This window comes from Elgaria multicarinata, chromosome 9 (assembly GCF_023053635.1).
Source record: "Elgaria multicarinata webbii isolate HBS135686 ecotype San Diego chromosome 9, rElgMul1.1.pri, whole genome shotgun sequence".
Taxonomy (NCBI): Eukaryota; Metazoa; Chordata; class Lepidosauria; order Squamata; family Anguidae; genus Elgaria; species Elgaria multicarinata.
The window spans coordinates 51052645-51073002 of NC_086179.1; the positions used below are offsets into that span (position 1 = coordinate 51052645).

General features: G+C 42.1%; 1 protein-coding gene across 2 annotated transcripts in view; it reads right to left on the reverse strand.

Moving 5' to 3' along the window:
- Positions 1-19932, reverse strand: part of NAV3 (neuron navigator 3) — a 277390-nt gene extending 257458 nt beyond the window's left edge. For both annotated transcript variants that reach the window (XM_063133851.1, XM_063133852.1), the window contains exon 1: positions 19645-19932. In XM_063133851.1, the coding sequence (XP_062989921.1) occupies positions 19645-19887 (243 nt within the window). In that variant the 5' untranslated portion in view covers positions 19888-19932. The remainder of the gene's footprint in view (positions 1-19644) is intronic.
- Between the last annotated feature and the right edge of the window lie 426 nt (positions 19933-20358).

Below are 20358 nucleotides of genomic sequence, written 5' to 3' on the forward strand. Positions count from 1 at the left end.
CTCGATGATGTTATAAACTCATGGAATATTACTGTTTAAGACCTTACTGCTAGGTTTAAATTGAAAATGGGTCCAGATTATTTCACAACATAGTTTTGCTGACTTGTGCACGGTGCACTTGTTTTTTATCCAAACATTCAAGATAGCTAACTGAGGGCAGGGGAACCGCAATACTATCTGGATCAGCCTTTTCTAACGTGGTACCCTCCAAATATGTTCAATTGCAACTCCAATCATTCCTGGCCAGCATGAACAAAGACCATACTGGCTGGGAATGATGGGAGTTGCAATCTAACACATTTGGAGGACATGAGGAGGGCTGATCTAGTTCCTAAGGCTCTAAGATTAGTTTATTTTATTCCAGACAATGAAACAAGAAAAGCATTGCAAGACTTTGTGAAAAAAACAGCATGCTTGAGCTTCTACTCTTTCCTCAGAATGTTAGGGCTACAAAAAGGCATAGTTACAGGTAAGCCTCTTTCACAAAAATTGTCAGCGCTCTACAATTAAAATTATCTTAGAACTAATCAGCCTAATAATTTAGGCATTCACAATGCTTGCCATGCAAGCATCATCTGTTGAAATTCCCTCTTCTATACAACTCAGAAAAGTGCTGGAGCCATGTCCTCTTTTCAACCGGCCACTGTATTTCTGATGCATAAAAGTAATCACTTTAGAAGTGCAATTCTCTATCATTCAGAAGTAAGACCCATTGAGTTCACTAGAATTTACTTTCAGGTAAGCCGATTTAGAATTGCAGCATAAAAGTTACTGAAAAACTGCCCTGTAGACTCAGAGAATCTACTACATTCAGTCTGTGCTATTTGAGCCATGCTCTTAGCAGACACTGGTCAAAAATGTCTGCTCTAACAGTAGATGATTTCATGGAGCCATACAAAAATGGTTCATTTGCTCTGTCTATAACTCTGCTTGTTATCTCAGCTTGCGTATTTCATTCTTCCGGTTAATACAAGCATGCAGATAAAGAGGAAATATTTGCATATCAGGTTGTAAAACACACTGCTGATTATTCCAATCAATAGAGTTTTGTCCTATTAAGCTATTATTTCATGCTGTTATCTCTCCGGTAGTTACAGAGAACTCGGCATCTCAACTGTGAAAGGCGATTATTATCTTTTAAAAATGTCAGCAATTTCCCCAAGTAGTAAAGCCGTGTAATAGTGCTGCAAAGATAAGTGTTTGAATCTGATAGGTCTTTGCCCAAGAAGCAACCAATCAGTGCTTGTGACACTTGAAGGAAATGTGATGGTAAACTCCACTTGAAGGCATGTATGAGCAGCCTAACTGAACCTACCAGCAGAATTGCAGCTCAGTCTTTCCCCTGTTCATTTCACATAGAATGAATGTATACTGGGGAGCGGGAGAGAGCAGGTCCCACCCTTGACCTAAGGGCATTCATTAGAACATCAGTAGGGAGCAACAAGGCATACAGCTGTACACACAGGTTCCTGATCATCAATAGATCTTCATTTTTTTTTAAAGCCAGCAGTGATGAGGCCATACATATCTCCCTAGGGAGGTGGTTCCAAAGGTGTGAGGCCACCACTAAGGAACTCCTATCCCTAGTACCCAGGCACCTCTTGCTATTGAGCCAAAGAAATGACAACCCAGAGTAAATGAATAGCCAACTACCCTTCTCCTGGCTGCAGAGGATATGGAAATCTGCCCCTCACAGCCTCTCAACCACTGTTTCCTCCACGTGTGTATTTCTGAGAACCTTTTGATAAGAGGTGCTCCCCAGGGAAGGAAGGAGGAATGGTCATTTCCCACCTACACAGCTATGCCCCACTCACTAGTGTGGACAGAATATACACTCAGCAAAAGCACTCAAGCCACATGGTAGTGTGGAAAACCTATTGCAATTCTGCTTGAACCTTGCAGCAGAAGAGAGCACTAGGAGCTGCTGGATTGGAAACACTCCAGGGTGGTGTTAGTAACAGTTGGTTGTTCTTAGAATATACACAGTGGAGTGTATATTCCAAATCCTAGAATGTTGACACCAAGCAGTGTCAATTTGATCTTTTCCTTTCAACCTTGCTATTCTGACTGTTACATTCCATTACATACTTTTTATAATACAAGAATCAGTTTTGCCAATGCATCTCTGTCTCACAAAGGGGAACAGACAAGGGATAGGATGGCAATGTTCTTCTCTACTCCTCAGTACAAAAACGGCTAAACTGTGCATCCAAAGCAGCTACTACAATTACATGTGCATTCCCTCATACAACTTATCTATGTATGCAATTTCTGTAGTTGGCACAGAAGCGCTATTTGGTCACAAACGGGAAGGACCTGTGTGTGCATGACACTGAATGAAAAGGGAGGTGGTCTTCAAACTGTGGTCTGCAGTTCAGAAACATTTGAGAATTCTTTTACCAACATCTCATCTTTGTATAACTCCACTCTTCATTTTTAAAGCTTGGCTTTTTAAATATGCAAAATGCTTTGGATCACTACTCTCCCTTTAGAAAAGCATCCAACCCAGTGAAAGAGGGGCCTCTATTTCTGGCAACATCTTGCAAAAGTGGTGTAAAACCACAATGCAACAGTGGTGATATAGTTGAAGAAGTAAGTTCTCAAGTTCCAGGCATGAGGGTGGGTTCCAGCTAAGTCTTTTTTGGAATAATTCATTTAAAAATCATTGTGTATGTATGCTATTAACATCCATGTCATTTGAACCTATAATATCTTGAGAGAATTCTCTCATGTGCTGCTCTTTTATGTAAGCGACTAATCTTTCTTGACCTCACGCTATTAATGGCTTACATGAATTAGTTCTTTAACCTTTGCTGGACAATCTGTAGTGGAGTGTGTTGTGTGTCTGTGCCTCTATCTACACACACACACACACACACACACACACACACACACTACGGCTCTCAAGGCAGCTAATAATAAAATCCAGATTAAAAAACACACAATTAAAACATAAAATCAAAACAAATAAATTAAAAACGCAATTAAAAACACAATAACAAAAGGAATAAGCAGCACCATCCAATTAAAAAACTCCAGCAGCAGACCAATTTATATGCCAAAAGCCTGCCAGAATAAAAACAACTTTGCCTGCCAGTAACTGGACAACACCAAACATGCCTTGGAGAGAAGAGCCTCCCCTGCAGATCTTAAAACCAATATAGGCTTGTACAAGAGAAAGAAGTCTTTCAGGTTTCCTGGTCTCAAGCTGTTTAGGGTTGAAAAGGAAACTATAATAAAACAAAACTGATTTAAATCAGCCAAAATTCTAGCTCTTGTTTCTTTATGTCAAAAATATCAGATTAAATTTGATTAAGAAATTTACCTCTCTCAAGCCCTATTCAGGCAATCAGCCTGAATGTGTGAGGACGCAAGGCATTTAGGCAGACCTTCATGCTCAATTGCACACTTTGGGCCGTCACAGGTTCAGGCTGAGCACCTTAATAGGATTTATTCTCTTCATAATTCTCAAAAGGAACTCAAGAAGGGCAGATAAGTTTGCGTCCCATGTATAGTGTGTTTCATGCTCACGACTGTACAGTGATGTGAGCCACTTGCATTAATTTTAGAAGTGTGTTTTATAGCAAAATGTAATAGGATCCAAAGACATATTAACGATGAACAGCTATATTGTGGGTGATCTTTTGTAAACTATATCCTATTCAATGAGATGCATTAAGTTTTGCATTAAGTTTTGGCTTCCCATTTTTACACAGCATCAGCTTCCAGAATTTCTGATCAAGGGCTTTCTAAGGCTTTAATCAAGAAAACAATGTTGGCTCCAAAGAAAACCTACAACCACCAATTTTAGAAAAACCAATAATAATCTAAACAAATTTCAATAGAGAACACATTCCCCTTGCCCCCAAATTGTCTGAATCTTAAAGCTTTTTGTGATTATTCCTTTACAATAAATTGTTATGGGTGGGGGACTCTTTCAATAGCTGTGGCTGCTATCCGCAAACCAGCCATTCAAATGAACCACCCCCCTTCCAATTGATTTTCCCACAGAGCAATGTCAAAAGAGTATGCAGCCCTATGCTCAACCATTCTCTGGGCTCCCTGCCCTAAAGGAACAGAGTAATATGGAGATTTGGGTTCACTTTCATGAACCCACACACTTTGTTCTGGAAAGCACACAGAAACTCACACAAAGGATTTATTCAACACGTAAAGAATAGATGGGTAATTCCCTTTATGGGTAATTCAAGAGGGAAACGTGAGAGATTGAAAGTATACCTGGAAACCCTATTTTGTTCATACCAGTTGAGGTTTCTCAGTGCTATGTGAGAGACATTCCATAAGCATCCTTATCGGCTTCATTCCATGCATGGAAGTAATCTGAAAATGTCCTGATGAAGGGTCCCTCATTTGAAGTTTGGTGGCTCCCTGTCTCTAGAACTCCCTCTCCAGGACAGTGTACCTGGCCAACTTTTTTTTTTTTTTTTTTTGCAAGCTTCCAGTGGCTGGCTATGGCAGCCTTTGTGCATCTGGACTATATATTTTTTCCTACTTCATAGCCCCAATCCAGGATGATGTTAGCCATGCTTAATTTCCACTGGTTTCACCAGCCACTGATCTAAACTTAATTTTAGGTGGATTAGGCTCCATATTTTCTGGGTTCCACTTCTGTTTGATTTAAGCCCCAAAACATTATTTTTCTTGGGTATGTTTCCCAACAAAACACAGCTGCCTAATTTTTGCCACTCCAAGAACCCAGGCATCTCCATCACTGCAGAAACAAGAAATTTACCTGTGCCTCTATAGTACGTGTAGCATGATGGCTGATCTACCCGTTTCACTGGTATTATGGAACAAATATAGACTTCAAGTTGTATTACCAAACCGTAGATGTATTTCTCTAGGTGTTGGCATTACATATCTCTAAAGGAATTTTTATTTCCTGAGGAGAAAAGTCCTGGTCTTTAAAACCCTTTCATGGAAATTAGAATTTACGTTTTGACATCCCGAAAAAGAAAATTAAAAACAAACAAACACATTTCTTCCAGCCAAAAACTATGAATGAAATTGAAAGACAGATTCAGGTATTCAGGATAGAACTTAAGGGCTGCTTTAGTTATCAGCATTTCCTTAGAGTTTTCACACAGTCAGATGCAATATCCTCTCTTCATCTGCTGTTTGTTCATAAACGTGTTGGATTATACACTACAGAAGCAGACAGACACAAAACTGCACATTGTACCATATTGTGGTCAGGAAGCTAAGGTCAGTTGTGTGCCAATTTGGATTATTCCCAGTAGCTGAGGAAAACACAATAATATAGTGTTCATAGTAACAAAAACATATGCTCCCAAAGATGAAAGGAGAAGGCAATCAAAATATTCTGCGTTCTAACAGCTATAGTTTTGTGGTACTTCCTTTTTTTAACTCCACACGGTAACAAAACAACTCAGCACAGTTCCTGATACACAAATTGCTTCCTGTCTTGGTAGGGGGAAAAATTGGAAAATTGTTTCCTTCTGCAAATTTACATGCAATATTTCATGTATTTGGGAAATACAGTCATATATTATATACACACAAATGCAACTTTGGTTTGTGTACATTTTGCTTTCTAACAAGCAGTTGGACATTGTTCCTTATACAAGGACTTTCTCTTAAAAGATATGTTTAAGAAACTACATTTTAAAGATCCAAACTGTCTAAAGTGTTCTGCATAATTTGTTTAGTCCCACAAGGCACGATTTAGCCAAATGTACACACTTGTAATTCCCATGTAAGTCACTGAGAGAAATTTAAATACATATTTAACCTTTCTGTTGACATCAGTAGGATTTCACGGTGCTTAACATAATTTCTGAACATATTGGAAAAGGAAGGCCTTGCCAGCAGCAAGGAGCCCAAGAGGGAAGCTGAGGGGGCATGGGCCCCAAATGTTTTAATCAAACCCCCAGATCTCAGGGGTCAGATACTGGCTTATCCCCTTCCCCAAGGCCAGCTTTAGGAGTGGGAAAGCTGGGTGGTCTCCCATGGTGCCAAGCTCAGGGGGGTGTCAAGCTGAGCTCAGTGACTGTTCGTTTTTTTAAAGTACTGTTGTCATTGAGCTAGGGTGGCAAAAAGCAAGTGTCCTTTCAGTGTTCTACAGGTTTTTTGGCTACTAACTACAAAAATGATCTTCCTTCAATTAGTTTTAAAGTATGTTTCTTTTCCCGTTTCTAGTTTGATGTCATTTGCACTAGGTATAAATCAGTGGAACACAGCTTTACTTTGAGGCAATGTTACCAAACATTTAGCACTTCAAGTACTGTAAAAACTATAAGTACTATATAAATAATAATAAAATTAAGTAAGCTCTAAGCTGTAAGAGGCCATCTGGATATCTTTCTTATTTATAACTTTTCTTTATTATTTTTAAAGATAAAAACAATGCCTATACTGCACAAGTGTAGCAGTCCTGCACAAACAATACAACTACTACAAAGCTGCCTGGGGGTGTGGGAGGAGAACTGGGGGAAATTGCCCCACAAGGAGCCCTGCCTTAGTTTCTGTGGGTCCCACAGAAGAACATATTATACACAGTTGTGCGTGAAATGGAACAGGTACTAATTTGAGGCTTAAGCTGGCTGTAAAATGTGTTCTTGAGAGGCTGGAAGGAAGGGGCCTGCTTATTAGGGAGTCTAAACCCATCGTGGCAAGGTGTCTGGGCAGCAACAGCGATAAGATTGGTCAACCAAGCCAAGTAGCCCCCCCCCCCCGTTGCAGAGTTTGTTATAAGGAGAGAAGAATCATAGAATCATAGAATAGCAGAGTTGGAAGGGGCCTACAAGGCCATCGAGTCCAACCCCCTGCTCAATGCAGGAATCCACCCTAAAGCATCCCTGACAGATGGTTTTCCAGCTGCCTCTTGAATGCCTCTAGTGTGGGAGAGGCCACAACCTCACCAGGCAACTGATTCCATTGTCGTACTGCTCTAACAGTCAGGAAATTTTTCCTGATGTCCAGCTGGAATCTGGCTTCCTTTAACTTGAGCCCGTTATTCCGTGTCCTGCACTCTGGGAGGATCGAGAAGAGATCCTGGCCCTCCTCTGTGTGACAACCTTTTAAGTATTTGAAGAGTGCTACCATGTCTCCCCTCAATCTTCTCTTCTCCAGGCTAAACATGCCCAGTTCTTTCAGTCTCTCTTCATAGGGCTTTGTTTCTAGACCCCTGATCATCCTGGTTGCCATCCTCTGAACACGCTTCTCCAAGAAATGGAGAAGGCTTTCAGGAGGGATTCTGTGGCAGAAGAGGAGGCTTGTTCTTGTCAGAGAAAGAACTCCAGGCCTACTGGGGCAAGAGTTCAAGAAGGGAGGGAGTGAACACCACCTAAGATTTCCAGGCAAGGTGCCATTGGAGAGTAATCTTCTGCGGGTCTTACCACAGGGAAAGGCATAGAAGTGATGCCAGGCTGTAAGGGAGAAATCCTTCCTAAATAGTGGAGACGGCCAGCAACAGGCCACAACCAGAAGACCTGTGAGACGGAGCCCCAGGAAGCAGAAAAAAACCTCTGCCAAAATCTGGAAGGAGTTTTAAAGCAGTTAGTCGGTCCAATAGAAAGGGTCATTCAGAGAGCCTTGGATGCAAACAGGGTTCACAAGGAGGCATGTTGCCTAGCAGCCAGGTGGCGCCAAATTAATTCTCTTTTTAGCCAGTGTTTCTTGTGTAGCATCATGTTCACTATGTTTTGTAGTAGTAGAGTTTCATTCTGTTAAAAGCCTGGCCTGATTTGCTCTGTTGATTTATACTTCTTGCTGCTCAGGAAGGGAACTTTGCCTCTAAATCATTATTTACAGTAACCTTATTGTTACAATTTTGCTTAATTCAATAAGATTGAGAAACACTTCACTTTCTAGATTCAGCCTGCTTAATTCAGATACTTCTGCTAACAATGATTACCTCTCTGACCTGCAGAGACTTCCTCCATAGTCCCTCCCCCAAGCCCCTCACCCTGGAAGCTAGCTGGAGGAAGACTTCCAGCTGTTGACTCAAATCAGTGACTGGAGATAACAGCAACAATTATCCTACATGTGCTAAAGGGAGTCTCCAATGATTGATATCCCTGAATACTGATGAGAAATAACAGTAGGGACTCCCTTAACATACTCTGCGTCCTTCACAATGGGGAAACAAGCAGGGGAGGCACAGGTGCCCCAGCCAAGGCACTAGCTGGAGGCACTGACCATGTCCTCTGACATTATCCGGTCTTCAGCTGAAGCACCAGCTGGAACTTCTCCAGGTAGAAGTTTGGCCAGGGACTTGTCTTCATTGTATGGTCATGTTGACTGAGACCCCACCCCCTGGAAGAAAGCTCCTCTATTCAGCACCACCGCCAGGGACGTGGCTTTGCTGTGTGCATCCTTTCCAAGCAGAGGGGTCAGTGTGGTGGTCATCTCGTTTTCCACCCAAATAAGGTTCTCCATCCTTGCTCTAAGTCAAGGATTCCTAGGCTGCAACCCACAACTAATATGCCAGTCTGGGAGCATGTCCAGTAATAAGAGGACATGCTCCTCTTATTACTGGCTAGTTCATTGGAACTAGGCAAGGAATAGTATCTAATGGTGACCCTGCCCATGAGTGGCCAGCCCCACTTATTCTGTTGTGAAAGTGGTGCCCACTGGTTGTGCAACGGAGATTTAGCATTTCTGGGGGCAACCTGAAACAACAGAAATGCTCATTTCTGGAATGAGGCAGGTCACCAGACCTTGCATAAGGAAACTCTGTCAATGTGTCCCATTCCAGAAACAAGCATTTCTGTTTGTTTGGGGACTTGCCCCCCAAAGCATTAAATATCAGTTGTGCAAGTGGTGAGTGCCACTTGTGCAATGGAATTAGCAGGGCTGGCTGCTTATGGAACAGAAGCAGCGGTGAGCCCCATTCATGGACGGCAGTGTTGGATACTGCCCATGGGGATGTGTACCTGTTATCCCCAAAGTTTTGATCTGCTAGTGTCCTACCGAAAGTGCCTTTGGACTTGTTGACTGCTATTGAATAAGTGAAATCAGCCTTCGCATCAGGTAAATTAATTGCTGCAGAGACATTTATTGTATAAATCACGTCGATGAAGGTAAATTCATTTTAAATGAGCGTGCTATGATACTGAACTGATGCACCTCCCATCCATAATTTCCCTCTAAAGGAGCTGTCTCATATCTGTTCAGGCAAACAGCCCACCTAGGTCAGCACTGTGTCAGCACTGACTGGAAGCCGCACTCTTCCTTTCAGCAACCTCATTCATGCAAACCACATGCTCTGCCGCTGCGCTACGGATACACTTCAGAAAAGGAAACATCATGCCTGTTTTGCCTTTAAAGAAACGCTGAGAGTAACAAATGTTCGGGGTCAGCTGCAAAGCCAGGTTTCCTGGATTCTGTTCTGACCAGTCACAGCTCTTCCTCTTTCACCAAGCTTTAAACTCAGTTTCTAAATAAAGCGGTTATTGACAACTTTGGAATGTTATGAGATTGCTATGGCACCCAGAATGAAAACGCAGCATCTTTTACCTCTCTTTCCTGTACGTCCCAGAAATAGTAGGGAAACTAGTGATGTCCTGAAGCTTGCAGTTTCCTGGCTTGAAATATGAATTACTTGTAATCCTCAAGTGTACTACAAGTCAAATATCATCCCCTTTTATAGCTCAGTACATAAAACGAGATGCTGCAGTCGTAAAGACTGTATCTTTAGTTTATATATCTTTTTTTTTTTTTTTTTTTTTGGTACAAGTCCTGTATACTAATCACACCTCAGAAAGGGAAGCTTCCCCCGTCCCCAGCATTCTCCAATAATGCTTGTAATTATCGATTGATTTTCAAATCTAGACGAGGGGCACTGGTCCATCACAACAAGGCAGCACAAAAGCCCCATGTCATGGTTCCGATTGTGGACATGCACATTCTGGACTCAAGCACCAATCCCTGTAAAGTATTACACTACTACGATCACACTGTGATGTTGTTTTGTTTTGTTTAAGATAACTGCTGCTATTTATAAAACCATACGATCCACTGGAGTGTCTTTTGAGTGGTTTTAAATGGACAATCTGCATTCGCCAAAGAAAATCCTGTTTACTGGTTGGCATGCATTGCCAGGAAATCCCATTGTTGCTGTTAGTGGTGAGTAAAAGTTCTGCGTGCTGATTTATGCCTTACTCACCCTAAACCATGTATGAGCCATACAGACCTTTCCTGCTGGATGAAAGCATTCAACAACCCTTGCTAGGAAGTCGGCTTTCTATGCATGACCATCCTGATTACTAAGATGTGGTGGTTTTACAGATGTCCTATAAATCAAACCCTGATGCACAACAGGAAGCAGAGGCTGCCAAATCCTTGGGAGTCCAGCACAGTGTCATCAAGATGCTGGGCCAGGTGCTAGAAATGTGGAATGCAGCTTTGCTTCACAATATTTGGTGGGGGGAAAGGAAATGCTCGGGAGACTCCGTTGCCTCCTCTTGAACTCGTTTTCCAGATTAACTACAGCTGCTTTAATTGGATATTTTCAGCTGAGTAATGACTTTGAGCAAGTGTTGAAAAGTGGGCTTTCCTAACGAGAAAACAAGCCATGTAGTCTGAAAAACCATAGGAGATCAGGGTGGAAAGGTGGCCAGGGAGGTTCAGGTCTCCATGAAAACTGGCCACAAATTTCAGGAAGAACAATCAGGATCTCGCTGACAAATCCTCTGTCCCAGCCTTCCCCAACCTGGTGCCCTCTAGATGTGCTGGACTGCAACTCCCATCATTCCCAACTAGCAAGGCCAATGGCCATACTGGCTGGGAACAATGGGAATTGCTCTCCAACACATCTGGAAGGCACTAAGTTGGAGAAGCCTCTCCTGCCCTGACTAATCATAACAAACATACCAACCCAGCCAAGTGTGTGTGTGCGTGTTTGTCTCAGGTCTGGTGCCCAGAATTTCTGCAAAAGCCCATTATTTCTGGTTGCTAGTGCTATTCTGCTAATTCACTGGTATAGTGAACAAAAGGGTTTATAAATATAATACCCCTCAAGAGCTAGAACTTTCTGAGAAAAGTCAGAATATTTTTGGGTGTGCCAGGTAAAAACAGCATAATTTCCACTAAGTGGACATACTTAAGCTGCTATAAACCATCCACATGTACTCAGGGGATCAGGTTATGGAGATCAGCCCCAGCTCACAATTTCACAAGTTGTCTGCAAAGTGTAGGCATTTGCTTTTCAGCCCTCGCTTGCAAATAGAATTACTGGCCTTCCTGACAGGGGCAGCGTGGGGAGACCAGTAGAATCCACCACTATTCCTGTCCTCCTAAAAAGCCCCGATTTGAGCAGGGGGGGGGCAAGAAAGCGGAGGCAGTCCCAAACACACTTTGCACACCCCTTGCACATGCCAGTGCCAGAAAAGTTGAAATCGACCAATGAGGCTATAATGGGACAGAGCAACAGATGTTATGCTGGCTAGGGCTGTTGGGAGTTGTAGGCCAAAACATCCGAAAGGCCATAAGTTGCCCACCCCTGGATTCTAACAAGCAATGTACAAGCAAAACAGCAGCATGTCAGTCGCCTCCTTGACAGATACATGGAGTTTTCGCAATTAATATTCTGCCTTGTTAGGTTTTCTCATGTTTTAGACATGCAAATTCACAGACATGGTTATTAGCTGGAAGCTCTTTGGCCTTTATACCCACAAACTGTATGATCCTGCCTTAACCACTCGAGGATTATTTTCCCTTTGATTTGACTTGCTTATTTTCCAAGCCCTCAAAACTTGGTTCATACAGTGCTTGCATAAGAGCCACCAGAAAACTGTACGCTTCACACAAGGGAATTATCTGCTTGCGCTTACCAGACAAAACATTGTGAATTCTTTGACTGAGAATTTCAACATGTTACACAATCTTTCAGTGAATTTTTTCATTCCAATAAAAATATAAAGGAGAGGCTAATAGCCTAAGAAATCATCCCAGCAACTTAAAATTCATTGAAAGTATCCAACTGTTACAAACACTGGTGGCAGCTATTCCTTCACCCAAGGGGGATTGAGTAAGGCCATGTTTGCCTGTGCCCAAATGACAAAATCAAGCTGTTCCAACCAACAAGGACTGGCAATTTCATGGAAACCTAGGGCTGAACAAGAGAAAAGCAGATTCATTTTTGTTTCACGATTGTTACAGAGCAGCTTCAGATGTACTGGCTTTCTAGACATATACATTGTGTGGTATGCATTAATTGGCATTACGCTGATACCTATATCAAGAATCCATTCTTTTCTGGAAGAAACACAGGGGAATGCCAGGAAACATTGTTAGTAAAGCTCTGGGTAGCTACAGAAGCTCAGAAACCACACTGTGAATGTCCTTCTTCCACTACTTAGATTAAACAGAGTTGTAACTACAGAAATGTCTAGCTGATTGTCATACTACTACCCCAGCTGACTAGGGTCCCTTTGCATTGGTCATTCCAGACCTTTGGTGGGAAAAATGGCCTGAAGCCTATTTACTGCCTTCCATGTAAGATTATGTAAAAGTGTCCTCAAAAGACAACAAAATCAGATATGTTTATGGCATCATTTACAGGATTCTAAGCATGTTGTTCAAAAAATACTAACCTGGTTCTTCAAAAAGTACACCTGCAGTATCATCTATCCATGTGTACATACACGTTGTATATATGTTGTACATTTATATATACCCAGACTACCTTTAAGATTGTCAGAGGAAGACTTGCTGGTCATTTCGAAATTAACAGAATGTTGCCATGTGAATACCTTGATGACAGGCATTCTCATTACTGGCACCCACCCTTTGGAAAACCCTCCCCCATGCAATTTGGGAAGCAGAAAATGTGACATGTTTCAAACGCCTCCTATAAAACACGCATGTTGACCCAGGCTTTCCCTGGCTTGTAATTAAATTAATCAAGCTACTCTTTGCATTGTTGTGATTGTAATTAGAATTGTTTTAATATCGTATTTTAAATGTGATTTTAACAATTTAATTTGAAACACTTAGAGATTTGATTATATTTAGCAGCACATAAATACCACAAATATATAAAAAAATAAAGAGATGCACCTATTGGCAGCAAAATACTATTGTCATCACCCACGTTTAGGTTTGTAAGTATATGTGAAAATCTGAACACTCAGAAATTCTTGACGGCTGTATCAGTCTCCATGACTGAGGATGGCTGTATCACTGTGGTGCCTAAATAAATACAGAAATCCTATCACCTGTTGGGCTTCGAAATGTTCTTCTGCCAACTATACATTTGATACTTCTGTGAATCTCCCTTAGAGGAAGAAAGAACCTTTCCCCCCCCCCCCAAGTTTTATGGGGCATTCTCCTGCCTTAGAAATCAGTAGAAGGCAGTGAATGTGCGATTCTATGCATGTTTAGGCAGGGGGCGGGGGACCATGAACTGTTTTCTGCCTAAATATGCATAGGAGTGTGCCCTTCTTTGTGTAACTTATATCACATTTCCTTCTATTATGGTAGCTTATGTGGGATTCCAAGGTCTTCAACCACCTAGGCACTGATCACAGATATACCTGCTTAAGCTTCAGTGTAGTGGTTGTAACAGACCATCCTAGAGAAAGCTACACAAAAGCTTATAAGAAGCAGCACTCAATGGCAACCTAACACAGTCAGGTAAATATAACCACTCATGAGCTTTGTGGACTTCAACTTCACAGCGAAGCCAACACACATGCTATTAAGATTCCATCTATTTCTGCTGGCTTCCATGTGCATGCACACATGCACACACATATAGTGACTGGATTTCTTTTCCCAAAGAAACAATCTAATATTTGTAAAATTTCTTCCAGGGCAGGTGGGTGGATGGGGATTCACTCTTAGTCCATAGTTGGCAATCCAAAAAATATTATAGTGATATGCTCCTTATAAGTTTGCTCATATTCCAAAATGATGTGCAGAGATAGTACAAATTACTTCCAAACACATAGATCGATTGATAGATAGCCAGCCCTGGGTTTTGGAGGACCTATGGACAAAACCCCTCAATGGGTCCCTCTACCTCAGTGACCTGGTTGTCATGACAGGGCAGCTCACCATAGTTTAATTTATGTATAGAGTATTGTGCCAGGAGCTCATGGATGCCACTTTTCCATTGCTTGTCATGGCTTGTTGTGTCATGTGAACCCACACGGCAGGGGTTGTTTGAGGGTTAGACAACACTCAAATAACTCTAAAACAAGCCATGGGTTATTGGAAGGTTGTCTAACCCCATCAAGACCCCTGCTGCCTGGGATTGCATGACATGACAAGCCATGTCAAGCCAGGCACCTGCAGGTGCCATTTAAAAATGGTGTCTGTGAGCACCCAGAATGATGCAACAGCCCCCCTGCAGGTAAATTAAACCACGATGAGCTGTCATGTTGTGCAAATCAGGCCATAGACTCTGCTCGCTAGCATTGTTTCTCACCAGCAGTGCTTCTCACCAGCACTGGCACCTGCTCCTCCTCCTTTTCCTCATCATTACCAACAATTTGCTTGCCAGGCAGAACGCCAATGAACATGCAGGCAGTGGCATCTGCTGGTCTCCTTCACACCATCACTCTTTTCTGGGCCGAAGTGAGTGAACAAGCAATTCTAATGATGAAAAGGAGGTTTAGGTCCAATGAATTTTGACAGTGGGCCCTGTGTTGAGGTAGGGGCCATTGGCAGGTACCCAATGATGCCAACCTTTGATGCCAGCCCTGGATGGATGGATGGATGGATGGATGGATCTCCTATTCTGCATATGAGTTGGGAACTTAAACATATGGCAAGCACAGTAGATCCGGGCTAGGAAAGAGGAGCATCTAGGAAGCCATGAACTGATTTTTGCAGCTGTATTCTACGTTAGACTTGGCAATACAATGAAGTCTGGAAGCCAACTGGGGTGTCAAAAGTCTCCAGCAATCAGGAGGATGGTATACAAAGGCCGCAGAGGAAGCAGCTGGGTGGCAAACTACTGTACTGACGTCTGGAAAATCCAAATTTACCTTGGAATTCAGAGCACTTCAAGCTATAGATAGAATGCACAGTGGATTTCCTACATGTCAATCATAATACCTTTCTGACAGGACAGGAAAGGTTAACAACTGTAGCAATTGCTGCAGTTGCATTTCCAATTCATCTGAACAGCTAAACTAAAACCTGAAAGCAGAAGCCAAGCATAAATGTAAACCAGATGATTAATTCATATTTTCCATTATCTTTAACAGATAGAGTCATCATTTTCCCTCAAAAATGAGAGTTCCCACATATCCAATTATATTCCATAATTGCCCAAACACAAGCAGATTTTCCTTACATTTGGAAATTCTGACATGGTATTCATTACACTTTGAGTGAAAGACCTTTTATCTGATCTGTGTCTATGGAAACATTCCTAAAGGTATAGCACTACACTAGGAATGTCATATGTTTAATGCATTTACAAATCCCCAAGAAATTCACCTAGGAAGTTAAACGAAGCTTTGGGGAACAATCATGCAGGATCCATATCCGTTTAGGATAACCTGGAAGAACATTAACCCCAATGACAAGGTTGCATTCCCACTGGATGTTTATCACTGGTTTGCTGCTGGAGTAACATGAGTATGTGCACCTCTCACTGTTGGGGTGCACTTGATCGGCAGCAGATTGATATTAAATAACTGATAGCTTCAAGCATCCACACTAAAGAGACAGTGGTTCTGGAATTCAGAGTAAATTATTTCGGTCCCTCTAAGCCAGGGGAGGGAAATACACAGGCCATGGGCTGCATGTGGCTGCCACTGGAGCAATCCCCACAGGCCCTGCCTGCCACTGCACCACTGAAATTTGTAGTGGCTGTGGCTGGGTGGGGGAAGAACCTATTCACCTGGCACCAAAAGACCACAATAAAGGCACGAAGTGTCCCTCTATGGAGAAGGCATTCCGCAGTTGAATAGAACCTCTCCTTAGTACCCACCCACTTTACTTTATTTACTGGGGACACCTGGAGAAGGACCTCTGAGAATGATCTTAGGATCCAGACAGGAATGTATGGAAGGAGATGATCCTCCAGATAACCTGGCCCTAAGCCATTTAGGGCTTTGAAGGTTAATACCAGCACTCTGAATTGGGCCCAGAAATAGACTGGCAGCCAGTACATATCATAAAGCACTAGCATAATATGATCAAATTGGCCAGTCCTTGTTAACACTCTTACTGCCTTATTTTAACCTGCTGAAGTTTCTTGACTGTTTTCAAAGGCAGCCCCATATATAACCCATTGCAGTAATCCAAATGTGAGGCTACCAGAACATGGCTAATAGTAGCTAAGATACTATTGTTTGAAAAGCAGAGACAAACACTGCATTGCATCCATAGCCAGGCATGCTACCAAGGGCAACAACAGCCATCAATTCCCCTTTGCAATGGCACACAAAGACTATTCAGTCCCAGCAAAAACTGATATTTTATGTGTATTACAACTTAATGTCACAAACTACAATATAGTTCAGTCAAAGTGCTTACATTTGTGCTGGTATAGAGCAATTGCTTCAATTAACTCTACTGTTTCATTAAAGTCAAGGACATGACACTTTAGTCTTTAACCATTTTTATGTAGGAATTACATAAAATCAATGTGTTTAGGATCACAAATTAACTTAAATGGGTTGTTTCATTGATCTGTAACCCAAGATTCCTTTTCCTCAAAAATATGTACAGTCTCGTCTTATTTGGCAATTTTAGTTGCTACACAGTTCCATTTAAGTCGCAAATAGGAAATATGTCTGAGGACAAATCATTTATCACATTGATCAGTTTGCTTAGTCACTGTTGATATTTGCTGGCGCTTGACTCTGTGCTGGGCTACACCTAATGGCTCCAAAACATTTTGTACATGTATGGAGTTCTCATTACTGGTTACAAGAGGTGGATCCCTTAAAGTGTGGCTCTCCTACTATAGCATACAGATAGTGGATTGGCAAAGTTCTTCTCACTGAATAAAGCACTCTTGAGTCTCACCTGCAGCCCATTGCACCCCTGAAGGTCTGTTCCAGAGGCTTGAGGGACCTTCCCCACACTTAAGTTCACAGAAACTCCACTGGATCCATCTCTGTTCCATTAGTGGAATGGAAAGGCATGTTTGTATCCAATTCATCGCAGAGCAACAACTTCACTGAGTCATGACCTTGGTCTCCAAAGCTGCTTATCGAAGTGAACATCGATTTATGCCAGAGGTGGGCAGCTTCCAGGGGTCAGGCGAATGCATTGCCCCTCCTCCAGAACCCACCAGAGATGCAACCCATCCCTGCTGCCAAATTTGCTGTGGCAGTGGCCAAAATTGGGCCAATTTTGCAGGAAAAACAAGGCATGCGGGGGACATGCACCTTTATTAGAGGTAGAATCACACTTCTGGTAGACTTCAGGAGCATAATTCTCCTGAATGCTCCTAATTGGCAATCAATGCACACGCTCCCCACATGACTTATTTCCCTGCAAATTTGCCACAATTTTGGCCAGCAGGGCAGTTTCAGCTGTGATGGCAAAGAAGCAATGGCATTCACAGAAATGGCCATGGGAGGGGGGATGTGACCTGTGATCCTTGTGTTGCCTGCTCCTGATTGATGCAAATTAACCAACCAAAATCAACCAAGCACAGAAGCATAGTCATTTAAATAGTTCATAACAAGCCTCATTGAAATAAGTGAACAATGCAGAACAGTAGCATATTGTGGACTGATCCCTTTGCTCTGTAAAGCATCTTATACAGTATATCAGTGCCCGCTCTCCATTTAAGGAGTGTTGGAAGCTAAAGTTGTGAAATCCAGCAAGGTAACACTGTGTGTACAAACAGGACTCTCCCAAGGTCTCCAGCATTAGAGTAAGGTATATATCTTCTCCCAGCTGGAGCCCTCTCAACGTTTTGAACTACAAATCCCATCAGCTCCAGCCCCCATGGCCAGTGATCAGGGATTATGGGAGTTGTAGTCAAAACACCTGGAGGGCACCAGGTTGGGTAAGGTGGGTATAGAGTGAGGCACAATCCAGAAAAATACAGTGCCCATCCCATTAAAATGAACGTGGCATTAGCATGCTTAATTCTCTCTCTCTCTCTCTCTCTCTCTCTCTCTCTCTCTCTCTCTCTCTGTGTGTGTGTGTGTCCTTTTCATCCATTTTATCAGCAGCTTTACTAATGTACATCTCAAATATTTAATGTACTAGCAATAAGGGGGAAGCAATCAAACAACTTGTATTCAGTTCTCAGGAACTTGGAAGTAACCTTTTCAATTCAGTGCTCTCTCCAGTTTAGCAAATAATATTGTCAGAATCAAAGCAGTTTCCTTATGCTAACTTGGGAAGGTAATTTATCAAGCACAAAGAAATATGCAGGACTCCACTGTAACTAAAGTACAGCACATGCATTCCACTAAATGTACACAAAGGTTTCGATGACAGTGGATTTCAACTGAAAACATTTGTTGGTAAAGAAAACCCACAGTTGTTACTGCCCAGTACAAAGTTGAATTCAATGCAAGCCACTGAAGAGCTTTAAAAGAGCATTCTCTGAGCTTTGCTGCACTTTTGCGAATGTGACAAAACCTGGTATACCAAAACTTTTGGCATCGGGAAAATGACACACCACACAAATTTCACAGGGAGTCTATGGCAGAACTGCTGCATCATTCACAAGTCATCTATTCATCTCCCGTTTGACAGCTCTCTGTTCACAAGTAAATGAAATGTGTCAGATTTCATATCCTAAGATCAATTTCCAAAATTGGGACTGTCACAGAAAGGTGTGTCATTTATATGGGCACAATTTACCAGGATGTTTTCTAGCACATGCATCATGGAAACAAACAAGGACTGAGCAAGGTGCCTTTTCTCAACTCCCATTTTGATCACTGAATATATATAATGCTAAAACATAAATATAGATATAGCACATGCTTTATATCTGCAATTACTAAAGGACTCTATGGAATATAAGCCTGTGCTATATACAATTGCTTTTCTTTATTAAGTTCTTTAATAAACTGTTTTTTTATTGAATTAAGACTGTGTGGCAGGACACATGAGGGAAAGCAGAAGGATTCTGCTGGTACTGCTATTCTAACATCACAAGACTAAAAAAAAAGTTGCTAAGATGTGTTTCTACATGATACTAGAAAGACCTCTTAAATTTAAATAACAGGAAATCAGAGCACCCTGGACATATCAGAAACAGAAGCAGCAAAAGTTCATGCAGTCTCACATGGGTAAAAGGTTGATAGAATGTATCTCCCCCCCCCCCTTGCAGTTCTGCAAACCATCTAGCTATATGGATTGGAAAAAATACCCCCCCACACACACACACACAAAATCAAGTTTGTTGTTATTCAGTCTAGAAGCACTTCCCCTTTGGGAATCATGGTGAGCGTGGGAACAGAGTTTCTTAAAATACAGTACACAAACACCAAGCCAAACATCAATATTTCCTTAACCGCTGTCAATTGACAGCTCTGCCTCTCCGAGACTCAACATGAGATGCAAAACAACATACTGAATAAAATAAGATAATTTACCCCCTCCAAAAACTCTGCATGTGTTATACATACAATCCTCCTACCCACCGCAATATTAGCCAGATGCTGTGCATAAGTAGGTCACTCTTCCCAAAGTTCAGAGCTGCAGGTAAAGTTCGGAACTAACCTTGCTATCCTCCGTCTCCTTGGTTTTTCCTTGGAGTGCTTTTACTTCTCCAAAATCACAGGCTGACTTTAATGTAAACTGACAAGAAAGCATTGAGCTCTCTGCCCTAGGAAGCTCCAGAGACTTTGATGAATATTGCTGTGACCCGCTTGTGCCAAGATTTGGTATCGGATGGGCAGTATGAACAGGCTTTGACCCTATAGGTGGCTGCCTTAGCTTTGAGGCAACCCCAAGCACAGGCATGGCTTTTATAAATGTCTCCGCTTTCTGCCAAAAAAGAAAATTGCTTCTGACCTCAGCCGGGTAGACCGTAGCTTCAGTGAGCTCCAGAACAAACGCTTTAAACAAAAGTTGCAGTCATCTTTTGAAAGTTTTAAAAACAATACAACGGTTGCTCGTGAAGAAGAAGCCGGTCTTTTTGTTCATCTCTGTGCTTTGCTCTCCCGCACAAACTGTATTGAGTGAGTCAGTGGCTGTGTAAGACTAAACGCTCCTTTGGGGCGTGAACTTTCCTTGAAGGTAACTGCCACAAAGCCGCCTGTCTGGGATTAAAGAGCTCATAAATTTGCTGATTCGTCTCCTTACACCATTACATTGCTGTGCATTAGCTGAAAGAGACAGAGAGAGACCAGAAGAAGAAACATCCTTGTATTCCAACTGAGTCCACAACACAGTGGAAACAAAGACCTTTTCCTGATTACATAAATAACCAAC